This window comes from Drosophila eugracilis, unplaced genomic scaffold, assembly GCF_018153835.1.
Source record: "Drosophila eugracilis isolate 14026-0451.02 unplaced genomic scaffold, ASM1815383v1 contig_764, whole genome shotgun sequence".
NCBI lineage: Eukaryota > Metazoa > Arthropoda > Insecta > Diptera > Drosophilidae > Drosophila > Drosophila eugracilis.
In genome coordinates, this window is record NW_024573661.1 from 208,413 (window position 1) to 227,563 (window position 19,151).

Sequence of the window (19,151 nt, forward strand, 5' to 3'; positions counted from 1 at the left end):
ATCGTTTAAGATTGATTGATCAATGTTTTATGATCACCAACGCCTCGGTCGACGACCATCCATGGGTCGTTTGATCTTGGGGCTTTGCTTTTGTTGCGGGCGGCATAGATGTTTGTTCATTAAATCGCAGGATGTTATCGATCATTGCATAAATTAACATACGACTTCTCATTTCGTAATACTCCCTCTGTCAACTTTCTATTAATTTTTATTTTCGATTCCATATTGCTGTCAGCACTGCAAATGTGCAAACATAATTACTAATCGTGGGAATTTGTTTAATATTTTTAATCAGACATTCAACATTTGGTTATTCTAAACAATGTAAGACTGAAATTTATTCTACCAAACTCCTAACTTGTTATTGATTTCCTTAACCATTTCATTTTACATTTTGCGGCTACTACAAATTCATAGGGCAATATCCACGTACCCTTTTTATATATTTGCCATAGAAATTGTCATATGCAAAAGAGCCAGGGCAACGAAAAAGTAACTCACCGTTTTATATAAGGTAGACAGAAATATTTTTTATTGATGAAATTGGTTTGGCTACAGCTCAACTCCATTTGCAAAGTAGACAATTTGCTGCTGTGCAAATTGCAGACTTGGGAATAGTCCAACTCTAGGCGGAGGAGCGGATAGCTTATGTTACCGGAGTTCACCGTTCACCGTTTGCAATTTATATATTTTTTATTGTCAAATTTGGTAGAGACACAGCTCCAAGATGAAGATGGAAAATGGCATTGGATGGTTCACCCTCGTCTCGTACGTGATATTTGATATCTGCGGCTGGACACGTTGGGGAATAGAAAACAAATTCAAGTGGGCCTCACCCACTCATGATTTAATCATTTCAGTTTAAATATTCCTCTTTATAATTCTCATGGTTGAACTTATGATTTTTTTATATTTCTACTCGTATACGTTGACGTTCAGGGTTATTCGAAGGACCTTGCAGTTTGTCTTGCGAATACCAAACGAGGTTGTCCAACTTCTTATTGACAGCTTGTGTGATGTTTACCTTAGTTTTAAATTACATTAATGGTTTTTACCATCTAACCATCTAACCCCATAGAAAATTCTATTTTCATATTTTGCTTAATAAATTCAATTTATTTTGAAAACATAAAAATACTTAGAATGTAGATTAATTGTTGTCTTCATAATTATTATTTTAATATTACATACATTATGTTGTTGAACATTAAAATGAAAATATATATATATATATTTGTTTAGCGGTTTTTACATACATACACGTAATATGTATAAATAAGTTAAAAAATTTATTAATTAGACTAAATTCATTGGAATGATATAATATCAAAATAGTTTGCATAATACAGCGATTTAGTTAAAATTTCACAACTATCTAGAAGCGAAAACTTGGAACATTTTTCTTTTGTTTTCACGCTTTCGAATGGTTTCTTTATATTGGATTCCTTGTGTTTGGATTTAATTTGTTACATTTTACAAAGTACGACACGCACAGTTGTTATTGATGGAATTTGAATTTCTAAATTTGATTTTGATTTCTAACTGGCCGCCTCTGGGCCACACACACACACACGGCAATACAATTACCTGACATACATTAAGAAAAACTTGGAACCTCCACTGGCTTTGGAATAGCTTTGGTATGTTCGTTAGATGGCAATACGATTACGTTTTAATGAGAACTTGAGACTGACTATAGTGCTGGCTTTAATTGATTTTAACTTGTCTTTGCTATTTTTAGTTTTTGGCAACATTGGAAATATTGTTTAACTGGCTGGCTTAAAATTATTTAAATTGTTTTAATCTTTTCTCTTTGGAGTTGGGCTTCAAGCAAGGGAGAATGCTTGCCGAAGCGTTTCACTTCTATCTATTGCACAATGGTTGCGGTTGATTTGGGTTTGGATTTCGGTTTCGGTTTCGGTTTGTCCTTCATGTTATACCAGCAGCGAGACCTTCTGGCAGTTGAGTGTGCCCATCGGAGGAGCCCCGTTTGATGGTGACCCAACCGCACTGGCTCCCTGACTCCCCGCTGGCACTCCGCCCGGCACTGACCCCGCCGCTGCTGCTGCACTCAGTTCGGCAGAGGCCGCCGCTGCCGCCGCCGCCGACATGAAGTCCACCTTGCCCAGGTGGACCCGCAGGTCCGTGTGCTGCGTCTCCTTGTGTCGTCGCAGGTCCACCTTCCGCTGGAAGGCCTTGTGGCACAGCTTGCAGGAGAAGGGCTTGTAGCCAGTGTGCTTGCGGGAGTGCGTTATTAGGTTGGAGCTCTGACTGAAGGCTTTGCCACACACCTGGCACTTGTGCGGTTTCTCACCTGGAAAATAGAAGGATAATACACGTTAGTTGAGCTTGTTCAGTTAAAAGTAACAAATTTTTCCTCATTTTGTTCATTTTTAGGTGCATTGACAATAATTAAACTTACTTTCCATATCTATCTGCTTAATCTAGAAAATATAAATGTAAATAAAATTCAAGATAAGCTTTAAAATAATACTTTTTAGAGTTTAAATGAAAATATACGTGTGAGCATGTTTTATTTAATAATAAATATAATAGGTATTTAAGTTAAAGATATGGTTTTACCATTGCTTTAGAGCGACTTTACAACAGATTGACGAATTTTCGGCTGATTATTTCATAACGGTACCTTTTTGCAACTTTACGGTTTCTACTTCTTAGTGCTGGACATTCTCAATGGGCTCTTCAATACTCGACTCTATTCGATATTAGTAGGGCTGCCAACTGATTTGCATAACCCTACCTCACATACATACACTTCACATGCATACTAATACCAATGATATATTAATAGGATAGGCATGACATGTTTTATTTTTTGATTTGTTTGTTTTATTGCTTGTTTCATTTTCAAATAAACCAGCTTTGGGAGTGATACTAAACTGCACTATCTGTAACATCTGTAAGTCCATCTCCTGAGCCTCGCTGGATTTTACTCCTGCCTGACTGAATCTTAAACCAGTGTGCGCCATTTTAGCAGCTTTTGTGCCTTCATGAGCCATCCCATTCCTCCCCTTGCTGCATACACACACACACACGCACACCGAGATGGGATATCTCGGGCGTCAACCCCCAAAAAAAGTGAATCGTCGCCAGACAGAAGCATTCCCCAAGACTCCATGTAAGTCATCTCCGCAGACCGCAGCCGGGAGGTACATCCATCCCCTGTGCTCCAGAGATGGGGGAGTCCTGGAGTTTTTCAAATTTAAACTTTTTGGTTCATCAGTGTGATGTTCTGTGGTTGCGCTCGCATTTAAAGTCGGAATTTTCCTTGCTCTGTTAACATTTTTAAAGCAATTTTGTGGGGTTCTTTTTTCGTTATTCCCCGCTTTATTCAGGGCTTCCCCCAGTTCTGTGCTTTATACCCCATTTATTGCTCATTTTCATGCTGTTGAATTTTTCATTAGAGATTTGAGAGGAAAGCTGCTTTCGAAATGAACGATTTTTCTGGAGCCACAAATGTCATGAAAATTTCGCCGGTTATAATGAAATCTCAGAAATTGCAGAAGGAAATTGAGAAAATACAAAATTCATTTGGAAAGCGTACAGCATTTAGTCTTAAGTTAGGGGAAGTTGTATTATGAATTCTTTTATTACTAAAATACAATTATTTTTATAATTAAAATCAATATTCGTTTTGTCTTTGCTTCTAGCAAGAAGAGAAACCCATATTTTCAGCTTTTCCCCAGTTATACAAAAACTTTGATTATATTTATTTTCCCTCTCTGAATTTTTCTACTGCTTATAGTGGTAGTTGCCTCTTATCTGTAGCCCTCTGTTGTACGGAGATAGTGGCATAGACTTGTTGGGTTACATTTTATGTACTACACTCATACCCATACACTAGCCAACAACACACACACACAGATACGGATACATATATAGTAAGAGATTGGGTCGACGGCAACAAAATAACGACGACAACATGCTAACTTGAGAGGACCTGACTCCGTAACTCCCTACCGAGAATTGGGAAAGTGTATATAAAATAAGCAGAGATACGGGTACATAGCGGTGGAGTGAAAGAGAGGGAAAGGCGGTGAGCGAAAGAGAAGGGCTGTGAATCCAGCGAAACGAAACGGAAGACAGCTTCGTTGTATATAATGGAATTGCAGCGACGTGATTGTGAAACATTCGACCGTAGGGATGTGCTCTGATTCAACTTTCAGCTCCCGGGGCATGAGAATTTCTTTTCCTTTTGGAGCAGGAGTTTTGAGTGGGTGGCCTGTTGGGTGGTTGGGCTGCTGGCGAAGTGGAAGGTCGAGCAACAGTAAAATTGAGCAGTCAGATAAGAACCGACTCTCAGCTGGCCTCACCGAGCATGCCTGGATGCAGAATCTGGAGGGTTCCTTCTCTTGGGTCCACGGCTCGGGGCACGTTCGTGCACTATCGGCACAAATAACGTCACGTAGTCGCAGAGATTATAGAGCAGCTTTTATTATTTATCACGGCCAGAACGACCCACGAGCACTAACGAGACCAAAAAAACAAAAAAGAAGGAAAATAAGGAAATAGAAAAATCCCGTCGGCCGTCGGTAATTTGGAAAGATGTGGAGAAGTGGGCTAGGTGGCCTCGAGGCTATTGCCTTGCAGAAGGAACTTATGTATCAGGGCCGATTTTTTTTGTAACTTGCTTTCCCAAGGATTTTTATTGCTTCACATTGTGGAGATACTTTTAAATCTTGGCTGCCTGCTGAATGGCTTTCCTTTTAGTCTTCTAATATGTTAAGCTTTAGTTTTACCCTCTTTCTTGTACTCTGAATTTGTTTCCTGATTCAACACGTTCGCAACATTTTCGGTGGTTTGGCAATTTTCGCTAAGCGCTGGGAATCAAATCACGCATACGCCCTGTGGACCGACGGCGAAGAAGATGGGAAATTGCTTTGGTTTGATTTGGGAAGTGATTTGAATGAACCTCACAGAGGGTCAAGGAAGGTCAAAGAAAGGGGTTTTACTGACTAGTATGTTTTGTACTTTAATAAACTATGTAACTCCTATTTTTTACAAATTCCTGCTATGATTTATAGGATATAATACTATACAATATCCAAAATACTTAACTACTGGGAAATTTAAACGATTTTAGGCTTTAAAAGTTTTTCTACAGTTTAAGATATTGATTTTGTTTAACCCGAAACACCTTTGCACCTCAGACACACTAAGATTGAACTTTGGAATGGAAAACAAAAGTCATGAATAAATAAAATAATCCTAAAATGTTTTTCTCCCTTTCTTTTTATAGCGCATAAATTGAGAAAAACGAAAATCTGAGGCAGGGAAATAAAACCGAAACAAAAAAAAAAAAAAGAGCAAGAGGGAAATGCGAAAGGGAAAAGCACGGACTAAGCATATAAAACATTTCGCCAAAAAGTAAATACCGAAATGCAGAAAGAAACCGAACGGAAAAAAGCGAAGAAATTGTTCCGAAAAATCACATCAGATGAAAGAAGGAAAAATCTGCTGTCTGGGATGGAAACACGTCTCGACACAAGAAGGAAAATTAAGGAAAAGTCGTAAGGAAAGCAAAGCGAACCGAGCGGAACCAAAGCAAGAAAAAACCAGAGCACTTGGATGGGAAATCCTGAAATGTTCGGGGCCAACATGGCCACATGTGCCTCCGGCAGAGGGAGTAGGAGGACCTTTTGGGGGCCTTTGAGGTTGGGGGAGGCACACGTCCTAAATCGAAGACGGCAAACGATAAAAATGTCTGGAATACTTCTCTTTCTCTTTTTGTATGTCTGTGCGGGTTTGCGGGGTGCTGATTTCTTTTTCACTGATTTCACCAGACGCATCAGCGAGGAAAGTCTGCTTATTAGAGGTTATTATCCTTGCCATTTGTAAACTGATTTCCAGCCGAACAGGAATTTCGCTTTTTATGCTTAATGATCCAGTGTGCGTACGTATATATACGAGTATATATTAAGGAATGAAATCTGATGCAGCAATATAGAACTGATTACAGCGAATGAATTTTAATGTAATGACGGGAAAAAGTATTGATTTATTTTGCCAATGGCTTTGAAGTTGAACAGATGTGAAGTAAAGAACGTGTTTATTCTTAGCTATTTTCCGTTCAGATGCTTTTTATTTGAGAATTTATAAAAATATTATTAATACTATATTGGAAAAACAAAAGCCTTTCCAAAGCAAGTTAGCCAGTAAAACTTTTGTACAATACCTAAAAATATTCTTTGCTATTTCGATATTTTCTATCTGAATAAAAACAATTTAAGTATAGTTTATGTTTTAAGTAGATATAAATCAGTTATCTTTAAATTGAAAGGAAAAGGTTTAAGAATTTATAAAAGTTTAGATTTATTTATTGTTTTCAAATAGAAATTTAAGATTTGTGTTTGTGAGTTTCTAAGCTAGAAGAAATCGCATTTTATATTCGAAATTTCCACGTAGCCATCAAGAACTTGAAATCGATGCTAATGTGTCGGCCCCACCCAACGACCTTCCCCCCTTTTGCTGTTGCCTGCGCCCTGTTTCGCAATGGCGTTTCAGTTCCGTTTCGTTTTCGAGTTTCCGGGGGTGTGTGTGCACCTACACCACGGCAGAGTGTGTATGTGTGTGCCTCGTATTTGTTATTCGTGTGAGTGCGCGCGTATAAAACAGAAAATCAAAATCTCTTGACTAAATTTTTCATTGGTCGGCTGTGATTTCTCAGCCCGCCTCTCTCTATCTCTCTTTCTCTCGCTCTCACTCTCTCAGTGCCTTAGTGGGTATATCTGTGTGTGTGTGTGTGCGTTGCGGAGTATCTGTGTGCAGGCCTTCCAGTATATAGATTCTTTCCGATTCAGATTCTTATCACTGGCAGCTCTCTCTCGCTCTCTCACCCTGAATCTCTCCCTTGCGATTTCCGGAGAGCAAACTGGGTGCTCTTTTCGAGCTGTCGTCTGCTCCATTTTTTTCAAACCCCCCTTATTCGCCACCCTCCCCCCATTCCCCACACTTCCCCTGAGATTTCGCCATATCTGGTTCTGCCGATGGCAACTGTAATTGCAACTGGCGACTGCGGCTTTTCGGGGTGGTTCGCCGCTTTAATGGCGACGCTTCCTGCCCCCTTGACAGCCCGCTCCAACGGCACACACACACACCCCAGACCCCACACTCATGGTGCCCTAAACTGCGTTTGTGCTATGGCGAAATTCTTTAAAGTTTGCTTTGGGTTAGAATTTTGCAGAAACTCTGTGATTTATGATACCCTCTAAAACTAGCAGGTTATAAACTAAGCAGCACGTGTTTTATCTCGGAATACTGAATTCCGTATTGTACTGCTTTCTGTTTATATTTAACTTGTTAATAAATAACATTCAAACTTACTAATTAAAAGATATTTCTAGGTAAAGTGATATTAAATACGTTTACAAGCTTAATCGCTGCTAAAAGATCATGGCTGTTTCTCCAACAAGGAAAGGAAGAAAAACGAAGACTAAAAGGAAAATCTGTTCCTGGTAAAATATCTGCACCGAAAAATGAACCCCTTATATGTATGCTTGCATGTTGCCACAACCAAGTTGCTTACCTGTGTGGATGTAGGTGTGCTTCTTCATGTCGCTCTTCTGGTGGAACCGCTTGCCGCAGTAGTTGCAGGGATAAGGCCGCGTGTCGCTGTGGATGAGCAGGTGGGTGGACAGAGTGCTGGATCGCTTGAAGCGTTTGCCGCACTGCTTGCATTCGAACACCTTTTCCACGTTGTGCACCGCCCTGGAAAAGTGGAAAGGGGTTGGGTTGGGGGATTAGTGGGGTCCCAGTAATGAACGTTCGCCGTAATTAAGGTCCGGTAAGTCCCCAAAGTGGACAGAAGTGGACGTGTTTTAACTACTGCCACAAAGGCAAACATTTGGTCAGGCTGAAATCCAGCCATTTTGGCTAAATTAAGTAATGCAAAGTGTCCCAGGCGGGAAGACCACTTATTACACTCACAAAAAATAGTTCATTTACGTCATTTATGTAAGAATTTTTATTTTTTAAGTACCTATCATTAAAAGGAATCTCAAATCAATGAATAAAATTTATCTAAACTCAACAAATATCCCAGAATTTCTATAAATTTTTTTAAGTGTTGCCATGCAGTGGTGAACCCATTTCCCTAGATAGATCCTCCTCCCCTGTGGTGGCATTCTACACATACCTGTGCTGGCTGAGGCTGACCTCATGGCCGAAGGTCTTGTTGCAGAGCTCGCAGGCGTAGGGCTTCTTGCCGTGGTGCGTCCGGCGGGAGTGGACTTCGAGGCCGTGGGGGGTGGAGAACATCTTCTCGCACTTCATGCACGAGTACAGGTCGCTGAATTGGTGCAGGCCCGGCCACTTGGCGGCCATGTGGTGGAAGTGGTGCAGGTGGGGCGAGTGGGGCAGACCGAGATGCCCACCGCTGGGTGGCACGCCCACTCCGACACCCACGCCGACGGCAGCCGCTGCTGCTGCTGCCGCCGCCGCTGCCGCTGAGGAGTTGTTCTGCCCAGCGGATTGGAGCGGCCCCATTAGACTCCGCAGACGGAAGAGATTTTCCTGCGAGTCCGGATGGTAGCTGCGGAAACACATTTAATTGAGGCGAGTTAATTAAAATGGGTCCCGAGAGGCAGAGTCTGTAGATGTGCATGGCGAAATGGGCAAAAAAGAGCTAATCTGGTAATGAAATTGTGCTTTAAATTGTGTTTGCTTTTAGCTGTTTAGTAGCTTAACTATATTTGAAAAGTATTTGTGTTTGAAAAGAGCTTTGAATGTGTTTCTAATATCTGATATTTAATAGTTAAAAGTTTGTTTTAAATGCTTTCTTTCCCAATCCGAATCTAGTATAAGAAATGAAAATTTCACTTACCCTGCTGCCAGACCGGATTGCTGTTGTTGCTGTTGCTGCTGCTGACCTTGGTGGAAGGCGACGGCGGCGAAGAAGGGCAGGGCGGGCGAGAAGAGCGGACGCTGGAACATGGCCGCTTCGTAGTTGGGCGGATAACCCTGGCGCATCGCCTCCAGCGGATTGAAAGGCATTGCCAGCCCACTGGCTGTCAGATGTCCCAACGGCGGGCTGCGTGGCGTCCGTCTCTGAGGAGGCTCATCTCGGCGGAGCAACGCTGATACGGAAAAGAGATCCGACTTCTTTGATCCTATGCTGCGACCTCCACCATTGGCGGTGATCAAAAGTTCAGAGGCAGATGCGGAGACGCCACTGGGCGAACTGATCCGCGGACTGCCGGGTGGCGAGTCCACTTCCAGTTCCACGGAAGAGCTGCTCGAGTGCGAACGGGAGCGGGAATGGGAGCGAGAACGAGAACGCGATCGCGAACGGGAATGCAGGGAATGGTGCGATTCCGCATCCTCCATGTCGATTTGGGAGGAGCAGGGACTCCGGGATCTCGACCTGGAACGGGAACGCGACTGTCGGCGCAGCTTTTCGCTGGCGGTAATGAAGGCCGGCTTGGTGCGCTGGGGAAGATGCGGCTGTTGGTGGTGCATCTGTTGGTTTTTGCTCAGCATCGAGATTGAGTTGTTGTTGTCCTCCATTGGAGCCGGCGGCTTCAGGCCAACGGCAGCCGCCGCCATCGCCGTCAGTTGTTCAGTCTTGACCAGTCTGCTTATGCTAAAAGCTAGCGAGGCATCTGGAAGAGTGAAGAGTGGGTGTGGTTTTAGTATAAAGTTGGGATTTACTTTTATATAAAAAGAAAAGTAAGAGAATAAATATATATTAAAGAAGGCTTTTTGGTTTCTCTTTAGATAAAAAAATTACTCCTTTCCTTTTCCAAAGATCATTTAGTAAAATCAGAGCTAGGCAAATTCCAAATCATCAATCACTCACTGAAAAAAAAGCAGGGAAAGCAATCCACCTGTGCAGCCTCACACACAGGAACAGCCTCGTATGTGTGCCAGTTGGCAGCGTATCGAATTTCAAATGTAATTATTTTCGTATTCAATCGCCTAATCCACCTTACATGACCATTAATTCACCCTAATCAACGAATCCTTCCCCTCTCATGAACCGCTTTCCGCATTTGACATCAACGCGTCATCATTCGGCATCGTCACCCCGAAATCTTTGCCCAGCGATGATGGCCACGGACACAGATACAAATCCGTGTCCGTATACGGCGCCGGCGCTCAGGGTTGACGCCGGCACGCCCCTGGACAGGAGCAGCCACCCGACAAGATTTCCACATTCAAGTTCTGTCTGTATTAAGAAACTAACTAGGATCTTAAAGTTTTCTAATTTGTTTGGCTTGATATTCTATATTTCAATATTTGTAGAACTTTTTATGATTTTAAATATCTTTTTTTTAATCATATATTTTTCTTATTTATACGATTTTGTTGATCAAGTAAGTTTAGAATATATAAAAATAAAATTTTGAAGTATAAAGACTGTGAATAAACTCAGAGAACTTAACTTTTTGATAACTTGAGATTTTTTCGAGTTCAAATAACCGCCTTTTCTGTTCTTAAGAACCCATCTTCGGATTCTGTAAACCTCATTTCACACCCCGTAAAACGCAAATGAAAACGTTCGCCTGGTGCACAGCACCCAAAATACACATCCTCGGAGTCTATCGCCTGTCGAAATGAAATAATAATAATGTGCGTTTAAATAGAACATCTGTTCGGTCCGCACTCGGCTAAATGGAGCATGACAAAACAGAAAACACACAGCGGGCCGGAGAGATGGGATTCGGCTGGAATCGGGGGATTGGGAACTGGAACTACGGCGACATTCCGCGTGTGCAAATTGACGCAGGCGCAAAAGGACAGGGGTTGCAGGGAAAGGGGTATGCCGTGCTCTGTGCCCCGTATGCCAGCCATATACCGTCTACCGTGTTCCGTATGCCAGGCAAGTGAAAACCGCGACGGGGCCTGAGGCGAATCGAATGAATGAATGAATCCGCATCGCAACAAAAGAATAACAATTTGACAACATTCTAATTCGCCACGCAGATAAAAGTAACTGCCGCAGGGGTAGGGGGATGTAGGCGGAAAGTACGTGGGCGGGACTTTGATTCCGGGCCGTACTACGGACTACGGAGTCAGTGAGGCGGCAAAACGCAAAGCCAAGCAAATATAAACAAAGCCCACGCACTAAACGCAGGCAGGCAGGCAGGCGAGCAGAGAGGCCCACGTATCCATCAGATACTCAGATACAAAAATGGGGGTGGCTGCTGCTGCTGCTCGCCTGCTTTTCCTGCCACAGTGTCAAGTGTTTTTATTGCCCTTCTGCTGTTGTTGTTGCAACTCCCGCTGCTGTTATTTTTGCTCGAACTTGGGCCTTTGGATTTTGGTTTTTGCTTCTAAGTGCTTTTGAATATGGAAATTGCCCATAATCCAGACTAGTTCGGATTCGTTTGATCATCGTTATGTTAGGCTAAGTTTGGTTGTTCTAAGACTTAGTATTGGGTTTAATAAAAAGAAAGATGTTTGATAGATCTTTGAACTCGAATACCCCTTTAAAAGCTACCTTATGTTGGCCCATCTATATTGAACTCCCCCTAAAAATCTAAATTTTAATCATTGACATTATGGCAAATGTGTTTCAGCCCAGCCCAACCCTTTCTTTCTAATTATATACGCAATCGTCCCGAGAGCATTTCCACCAGCCAAAAACAAATTCGAATCGAATGGAGGACGAGACAATGGCCCAACCACCAGGATAACGCCAGAACAGGGGGCTCAGGCCCACACAATACTAAATATATATGGAATAAAATTGGAAACGTTTAACGTTCGGCAGAAGCTTGCGGGCCCAAAAGCAACCCCAAGGACCAGGAGCAGGACAAGTGGCTTTTGGTGGCGCACGTAGAGCGACTTGTTTAAACGATAATAATGAGCTTAAGCATGTGCCCGATGTCGCTCCAGGGTGGCGAGTCCTTCGGCTGCTGGAGGCTGGCAAAGTAGCATCAACGACCCCTCGACGGTCGGCAGCAAAGTTATAAATTTGTGAACATTAGACATAGACCTAGCCCTCGTCCACCCCAAGCATACCCAACACCCATAACCCACACCCACCTCTACAGCCTGCCCTTCGGGTTCGACGTTCATCTGTTTTTATCCGCCCGGGAGCAATATTCACGCACTCCACGCACTTGTTCACATAAAAAGGAAGAAGGTAAAATAATTATTCGACACTGCATGGTAATTGAAATCATTGTTATCCTGCGCCCTGTTTTGTGTCCTCCGCCCACACGGACCCACGAACCCATTGTCAGGCTCTCGCCAGGATTATTATTGTTTTGGGGCGATTTGCAGCCATTATCATTTGGTTTGGGTTAACGGCTTGGCCCGGGGCTGCTGGTTCTCCTACTGGAGGTGTTAATTTTTGGAATTTCATTTATAATTACTTGGCAGTTTGTGCAATTTGGCGGGCGGTTATTATAAAAATTGTTTAGTAAACATTTTGGAAATACTTCTTGTTGGTTTTCCGGCTTTAAAGTTGGAAAGTGAATTAAATTCTTTAGGTTACAAAAAGTTATCCCAAGGAAAGCTGATTAATAAATATTATATAAATATAATATAAATAATATACCTTTTCCTGTTTTAAGAACTGTGTTTTTCCAAGAATAAAAAGTCGATTGCTCAGCTCATTTAGCTGCTTAACATATTCATATTTGGCCGTAATTTACAGCACCTCTTGTGGAGCAAAATCAGTAAATCGAGAGGCCGTCACCGGGCGCCGGAGTGGGTGCAAAGTGTTTTTGAGGTATCGACTCGATTAAATCGACGTCGGCGGAGGAGTGGGCAACAGGGGCCGGGGGCGAGTGGTTATAATAAAAAAAACAAATCCAACTATAGAAAAAAAAAAAAAAAAAAAAAAAAAAAAAAAAAAAAAAAAAAAAAAAAAAAAAAAAAAAAGAAGAGAGGGGGAAAAGGAAAAGGGAAAAAAAAGGGAAAAAAAAAAAAAAATATATAATTTTTTGGTTTTTATTGAGGCTGTGGAAAATTTTTGGAATATTTGGGAGAGAATTTAAAATTTGGTTTTATAGTTTGTTTGAAATTGAGTTTTATATTTATATTGAGATTGGATTTGGGTTTTGGAATTGGAATGGCAAGAATAAAATAATAGGAGAAAGAGGAGTTGGGCAACTTTAGTAGTCTTGGATTGCGTATCCAAACACTCGACACTTGGCCATGTATGTACATATATATTGGCTTTTACCTATCAGCTGTTAGTCGAGAACCGTCGGCAGCGTCTCTTTGATGCCTCTAGCCAAATGTCGCCAATTGCAATTACATTATTTATTTTTACACTGCAAATCAATCAGGTCGGCACCCAACGCTCGCAATTCCAATAGCTCAGCAATGACTGTTCCCCCACCGATCCCAAGCCCCTTCCCTCTACATTGCACCCTTTCCCAGCTGCTTATCGCTGGGCAATAAATCAGAAGGCTATCTAAACTTTAGAACTACAATTTTGTACCTTTTTCCTTTCGCTGATAAATTTCATTTAATTGGTGGTCCCAGGCAGCCGACAATTTTCACTTTTTCTTAACAGAAACTAAAATTTGATTTTAAAATATTACAAAATTCAAGAAATAACATTTGTTTTCTAGACAATTCTATTCTGTTGCATTTGATATCAATTCGATTTACTTTGTTCGATTTGATTTTTAGGTTCAAAGTACACATGACTACTACCATTGCCCACAGCAGAAATTTAGCTGATATCTGATGTGCAGTCTGCGAGACGGTTTATTGTTGCTATAAGCCGATATCTACTCTGGTAGCTTTTATGGCGGTACAAATTCGATATCGAAAATCGCAGTTCTTCATACTATCAGCAGCGGGAATCGATCGGGGTACTTCTAATTTCAATATTCAAACAACGGACGTGACAAATGCCAAACGGGGTTGGGTTCCAGCTCAACTCCTTTGCGCTGGAAATTGATTTTTCTTTGTCAAACATTCGAGTAATGATAAACTGAACTGGACGGCAATCGAGGGCATAAATAACAACAAAAAACGGGAAACGGGAATGGTAGAAGGGAAACGATCCGAACTATATAGTACTTTCTTAATGTTGCACCAACTATGTCTGTGGTCTGTGGCCGGTTGGCCTTTGTTTACTTATCGGTCGCTCGCTTGTTTTATGATACTTTTACTCTTTCGATTTTACAACTGGCCACAGAGGATATTGACATGTTTAGATGTCGTTATGTATTTACCTCGGATCGTAAATCATAACGCGTGGCGCGGTGTGTGTGCGTAGTTAACTATCTCTCACCCTCGGGATATGTGTCTGTTATTTTCCTTCTTGTGTATCTTGCAGATACACCCTGTGCGGATTTGGCTTTCTTTTTATTTGGCTGACTGACTGACTGGCTAGGCGATATTTTGGATATCTTTATAGATTTACAATGCCCAATTTTCGTCTACTTGTGAGAAGTTGAAAAATATATGACAGGCGATGAGTTGCCAATGATTACGACGTGTGTCGTAAACATTTCATAAATATTGCTCTGATTTTCGTTGCGACAATTTGTTATTGATCAATAATGTACTTTGCGATCGTACTCGTGAGAGGAATATGGCTTGTCGAATTGTGAATGCACTGAAAATTATTCAGATGAATGGTTATTTAAGTGGCTGATATCTCAGTCATGTAGTTAGATAAAGTCAGTGGGATATTTGCCCAAACATTTGCCTGGGTCTCTCTTACTCATTCTTAGGAAACTAAGCTATTTTCAAAGACATTCATAACTTTCGTTGTTCTGCACTAGTATTACTCACTTTCACAATGTTCCAACTATTTAATTTATACTTTTTAAAACCAATCAGTTCCACGGTGACAAATACAAGTTTTCCAATAATTCTTCGAGATAAGCCAAAGTCTTGGCGATTGTCAGAGGTTTATTTATTCGATGCGAGATTTCGATTGCCTTTTTAATTGTTCAATTGTTTGGTGTGATTGAAAAGGGCTTAGTAAATTTGTTTTTAAATTTATATCGGCGCATTCGTGGCATCATATATAAGAATAGCCTGCCTGCAGAACGCGATAGCCGCTGAACGTAAATCAGATATTTTTTAATTTATATGTCCAACGCAATGGCAATCGTTCTGATTTTCGGACTGATATCACTGCCAAAGTATGTCTCTGCGGGGGTGTAGCTTGTTTTTGTAGATGGGAATGAATCAATGCTGCTCTGAGTTGCCTGTTAAAGTAATTTGAGTACTGGCTACCATTTAACCCATGAACCCCTTTCAGACTATTAGTCGACTTTTAGTCTGGGTCCGAGCAATTTTCACAATTTAACTTAATTCGTGACTCAGAAGTGCCGGTGTCAAAGATCTGTTTTTCCAGTCTACGCATTAGATCGACCAGCGGCCGTAGGCATCATTAATTGAGTCATACGGCGGTGGCGTATGACAAAAATTAAGATCATCCATTCATGGGTGGGTGGGCTAATGGCAAATCGAGACGATATTTATGACTGACCTTTGGGGGCAAGGTTCTGACTTAATGGGTAAGAAGATAAGTTATGCAATTAAGCTTTAATATGTAAAAGACTTTTCTTCTTCCTATTCAATTATTAATTTTACAAAGAAAGTATCACTTAAAATAACGTTAAAAAGTAGGCAACTATTTTTAAAGTTTTTTAAGTGACTTTTGTAGGACCATCCCTGTCAAGGATCAAGTATCAGAATACAATTACAGTGCTTTTTAAATCCATTAAACCTTCGGGTTTAAGCGGTTATATCATACAGATTTAAGCAAAGTTCCCGTCCCGTCAACAGGCGGGGCCAATCAGTCACCAAAGAGCCAGCCCTGCGAACTTCGGCCACATCAACCAATATATTGTCCCACCAAAACCGAGAAAATATTCCAACAAACAAAGCGAAATTCATTTTCTCTAGAGAAAGGAAAAGGGAAGGAAATGCGGTGAGCGGGGAGGGCGGTTTGCTTGTCGCGGCAAACGGAATTGAAAATTCAGTGTGCGAATGTGTTTCGGTCTGTGTGTGAGTGTGTGTGTGTGTGTGCTTTTTCCGCATATCCATGTCTGTGTTGGAAGCGGTGGAGAGCTAAAAACATATCCGTTGGATACATGTAATGCCGGTAAATGAAATCCGCTTGTCGCTGCCCTTTTTGTGTGTGTGTGTGTGCGTGTGAGTGGGAAAATATGGGATGGATGAGAGACAGAGAGAGAAATACATTCGCACATGTGCTGGGTTGTGTTGCCAATTTGGCTTCTTTCTGGAAAAATCTGAGTTATTTTAATGTTGAAAACTGAAAACTTTTCAACTATCAGGCACAAATATAATTCACAAATTATCATAAAAGATATTGAATTATTGTAAAAACCTAAAAAATGGTTGAGTTAAAGATTCAAAATTTGTTTTGAAAATAAGTTAAAATCTATTTTACCCTCTAAAGCTAAATGGGCCTATCTGGCAACTCTGGAGCCTGGGGCTACCGTGCAAGCACTCATTCATTCATTCAATGGTCATATTTGAAATTCAACAGCGATGGCGATGACAACGGCGTCTGCACACACAGATACAAGATACACAGATACACACCCATACATACATGTGTATCTGGACCGGACTGAACTGGACACAGGACTGTGTATCTACAAGTTTGGCCGATTGTTTGCCTTTCGCAGCCGTATCCCTGTATCTGTGTATCTGTGGTCCAGCTATGGATTTTTCAATCCCCGATATCCATTTTTCCGCCCCATGTCCGCACAGAAGATTTGACCATTAAGCGCCGCGCAAACACTCACACATACACACACACACACAAACGGAATAATGAATATTTGCTCCTGCTGCCCCTGAACAATTTTTGTTTTCCACGCTCCCACCGAACCGAGCTTGGGCTTTTTCCAATTAAACCGACACCGTGCAGCCTTTTGGGCTCCCACTCTCAGGCCGGACATGGCCAGTGCGATATTTTAAAATCACACATTATTCAAATAAATTTTTAAAAAATTCCTACACTGCCTCCGGACCCGCCTTTGGGGGATTTGTCGCGGCTCTTTGCGGATTCGAGTTTCACGGTTTCCGTGTTGTTGATTTCATTCTCTTTTTGTTTTCCTTTTTTTTTTTTAATTAACTTGGGGAATATGAAATGTGGTGGGGGTGTGAATGGGCTTATGCCAATCTGTTCGGAGGCTGCATAAAAATTTAATTTGACAAATGTTGATATTGACGAAAGAACGGGAATATCATTGATTGAAGACGTTGTTCTGCTGACAATTCATTTATTTAAATTTTTGCTTTTTTAAGGATTTTATGAGAGGATTGGATACGATTCTTTATTTTAAGAGCTAACTAGATTTCATCGAAGTAAAAGTAGTTTTCAATTTTAGTTAGGTTTAAAAAATAATATTACTTTTAGGCAGAAATTTATTTAAATGCTTTCTTTTTTATTTTTTGTTTTTTAAAATCCAAAGATCCTAAAAATATTTCTTTGAAGAAGTAAATTTAAAAGTTCACTTTATCCTTCATTATTTAAGACTATAAAAGTTGAGCCTATTTAAAAATATATTAACTTTCAGTCGTAAAATAAATTTAGACTTAAACAAAAATGTTAATAAGAAAACGAAAAACCACAAATATAATTTGATTACGGCTTAGTTTTCAAATTTGACAACAAATATATTATTATTACATTAAATAAAACATTTTTTAATATTTTTGTAATCCCATAACATTACTCATAAAATGAAATAATGGTTAATGAGGACTTAAGCCAGAATGAAGTGTATTAAAAATTAGCTAAAATCGTTAACATTATTAATAAAAATTAAAAATCAAATTAGAAATAGATTGATTTTCAAGATTTCCCTTAGCAAATCCCCAAGTAGAGTAAGTGTTTCTGGCTTACCGTCGGAGTTTCGTTTCTTGGGCAGCACCGCTTTGAAGGCGGACATGGGTGCGTACTCGTGCGGCGATGAGGAGGCCGGCGGCATCTGCGGCTGAGGGGGATTGGGATTCTGGGTCGGCTGCTGTTGATGGTGACCCAGGGCCGCGTCCGCGGACATTTGGATCCGCTGGTGTAGCAGCTGCGTGGGCGAGGGTATCGTGGCCATAGCCGTCAAGGCGCTGAGATCCCTCACCTGCAGCGAGGCAGAGGCGGAAGAAGAGGCGGAATTCGAGGCCGAGGAGGACTGTTGGCTGGTAAGGAAGGATCCGGGGAAATCGGCCGCGATGGCTGGCTTAAAGTTGCCGAGGCTATAGTCGAGGGGCAGGTGGTGTTGGTGGGCGGGCGGTGCGGCCGGATGCAGGAGATGTTGACCGGAAGTGGCTTGCATTTTGGCCACGTCCATTTCGGATTTATCACTGATTTAGTTTATTTTATTTATATTTTTCTAGGTTTTCGCTTTGGTTAACTTAAGTTTTGGTTATTTGGTTTTTGTTCTTTGGCTTTGGCACTGAAACTGTTTGGTTTTTACGCGACGGCATGCGAATGCGGTTACGGTGGCGTATACGCAACGTGGCTACCGGAAGGAAGTGTCACAGATTTAGGGCTTTAATGCTGCTGCTGCTTTTGTTGCTTTTGCTGCTTTGGCTGCTGCTGGTCGCATAACTGCTGGCTTCGGCGTCATCGAGCGGACTGAAACACCGTAAAACCTAATCACGGATCCCGTGGAACGCTGACGCCGGCGCCCGACCGAGAGTGAATCTCTGCTGCCGAGCTTGGAAAACTCTGCTGCTGCTGCTGCTGCGGCTGCTCTGCCACTGCCTCGGTCTCTGCCTCCTGCACTTGACTTTTCGCCGGATCCGGAGTACGGCTATATGGCAGATATGCTATGCTGTGCCAAGTGTTGCGATTTTCGCCTAGATTTGGCAGCGACTTCGACGCTGGCAGCGACGTCAGCGAGAGAACGGCACTCGTTGCTTTGCCTATCTATCTGTATGTGTAAACGTATCTGTATCTGTATCTGTGTCTGCACTATTCCCCGCTCGGATTGCTAACGCTCCGATTTTACCGCTGTCAGCGAGCGTCTGATGGCGACTGAAGCGACTGTCGAGCGGAGCGGCCCTCGAGTTTCCACTCAGCGGAAGCGCTCTCACCACCACCGCTTCGATACGGGCGCTGCGAGTGCGAGCGGGACAACGGGTGTTTCCAATTGGAACGGCGGCGACCAAGTGGAATCGGAACAGCCACCACCATTTGTCGCCCTTGGCCACGCCCCATTTCCAGCTGG

The 19,151-nt window shown here is 41.9% G+C and overlaps 1 protein-coding gene across 1 annotated transcript; it reads right to left on the reverse strand.

Moving 5' to 3' along the window:
- Window positions 1-1,247: 1,247 nt before the first annotated feature.
- Window positions 1,248-18,947, reverse strand: LOC108107150 (zinc finger protein sens). The gene is made up of 5 exons (XM_017214557.2): window positions 17,828-18,947; window positions 8,843-9,620; window positions 8,156-8,551; window positions 7,547-7,728; window positions 1,248-2,314 (listed from the first exon to the last, which is right to left on the reverse strand). The coding sequence occupies exons 1-5, from the start codon at window positions 18,267-18,269 to the stop codon at window positions 1,935-1,937; spliced, it is 2,178 nt and encodes a 725-aa protein (XP_017070046.2). The 5' UTR covers window positions 18,270-18,947; the 3' UTR covers window positions 1,248-1,934.
- Window positions 18,948-19,151: the final 204 nt, after the last annotated feature.

Coding starts and splice junctions, on each gene's coding strand:
- LOC108107150 (XM_017214557.2), bottom strand. CDS start 18,269: ATGGACGTGGCCAAAATGCAAGCCACTTCCGGTCAACATCTCCTGCAT. Junction 9,621..17,827: donor CAAGAAACGAAACTCCGACG/GTAAGCCAGAAA, acceptor TCACTCTTCCAG/ATGCCTCGCTAGCTTTTAGC. Junction 7,729..8,155: donor GTCAGCCTCAGCCAGCACAG/GTATGTGTAGAA, acceptor CCACTTTTCCAG/GGCGGTGCACAACGTGGAAA.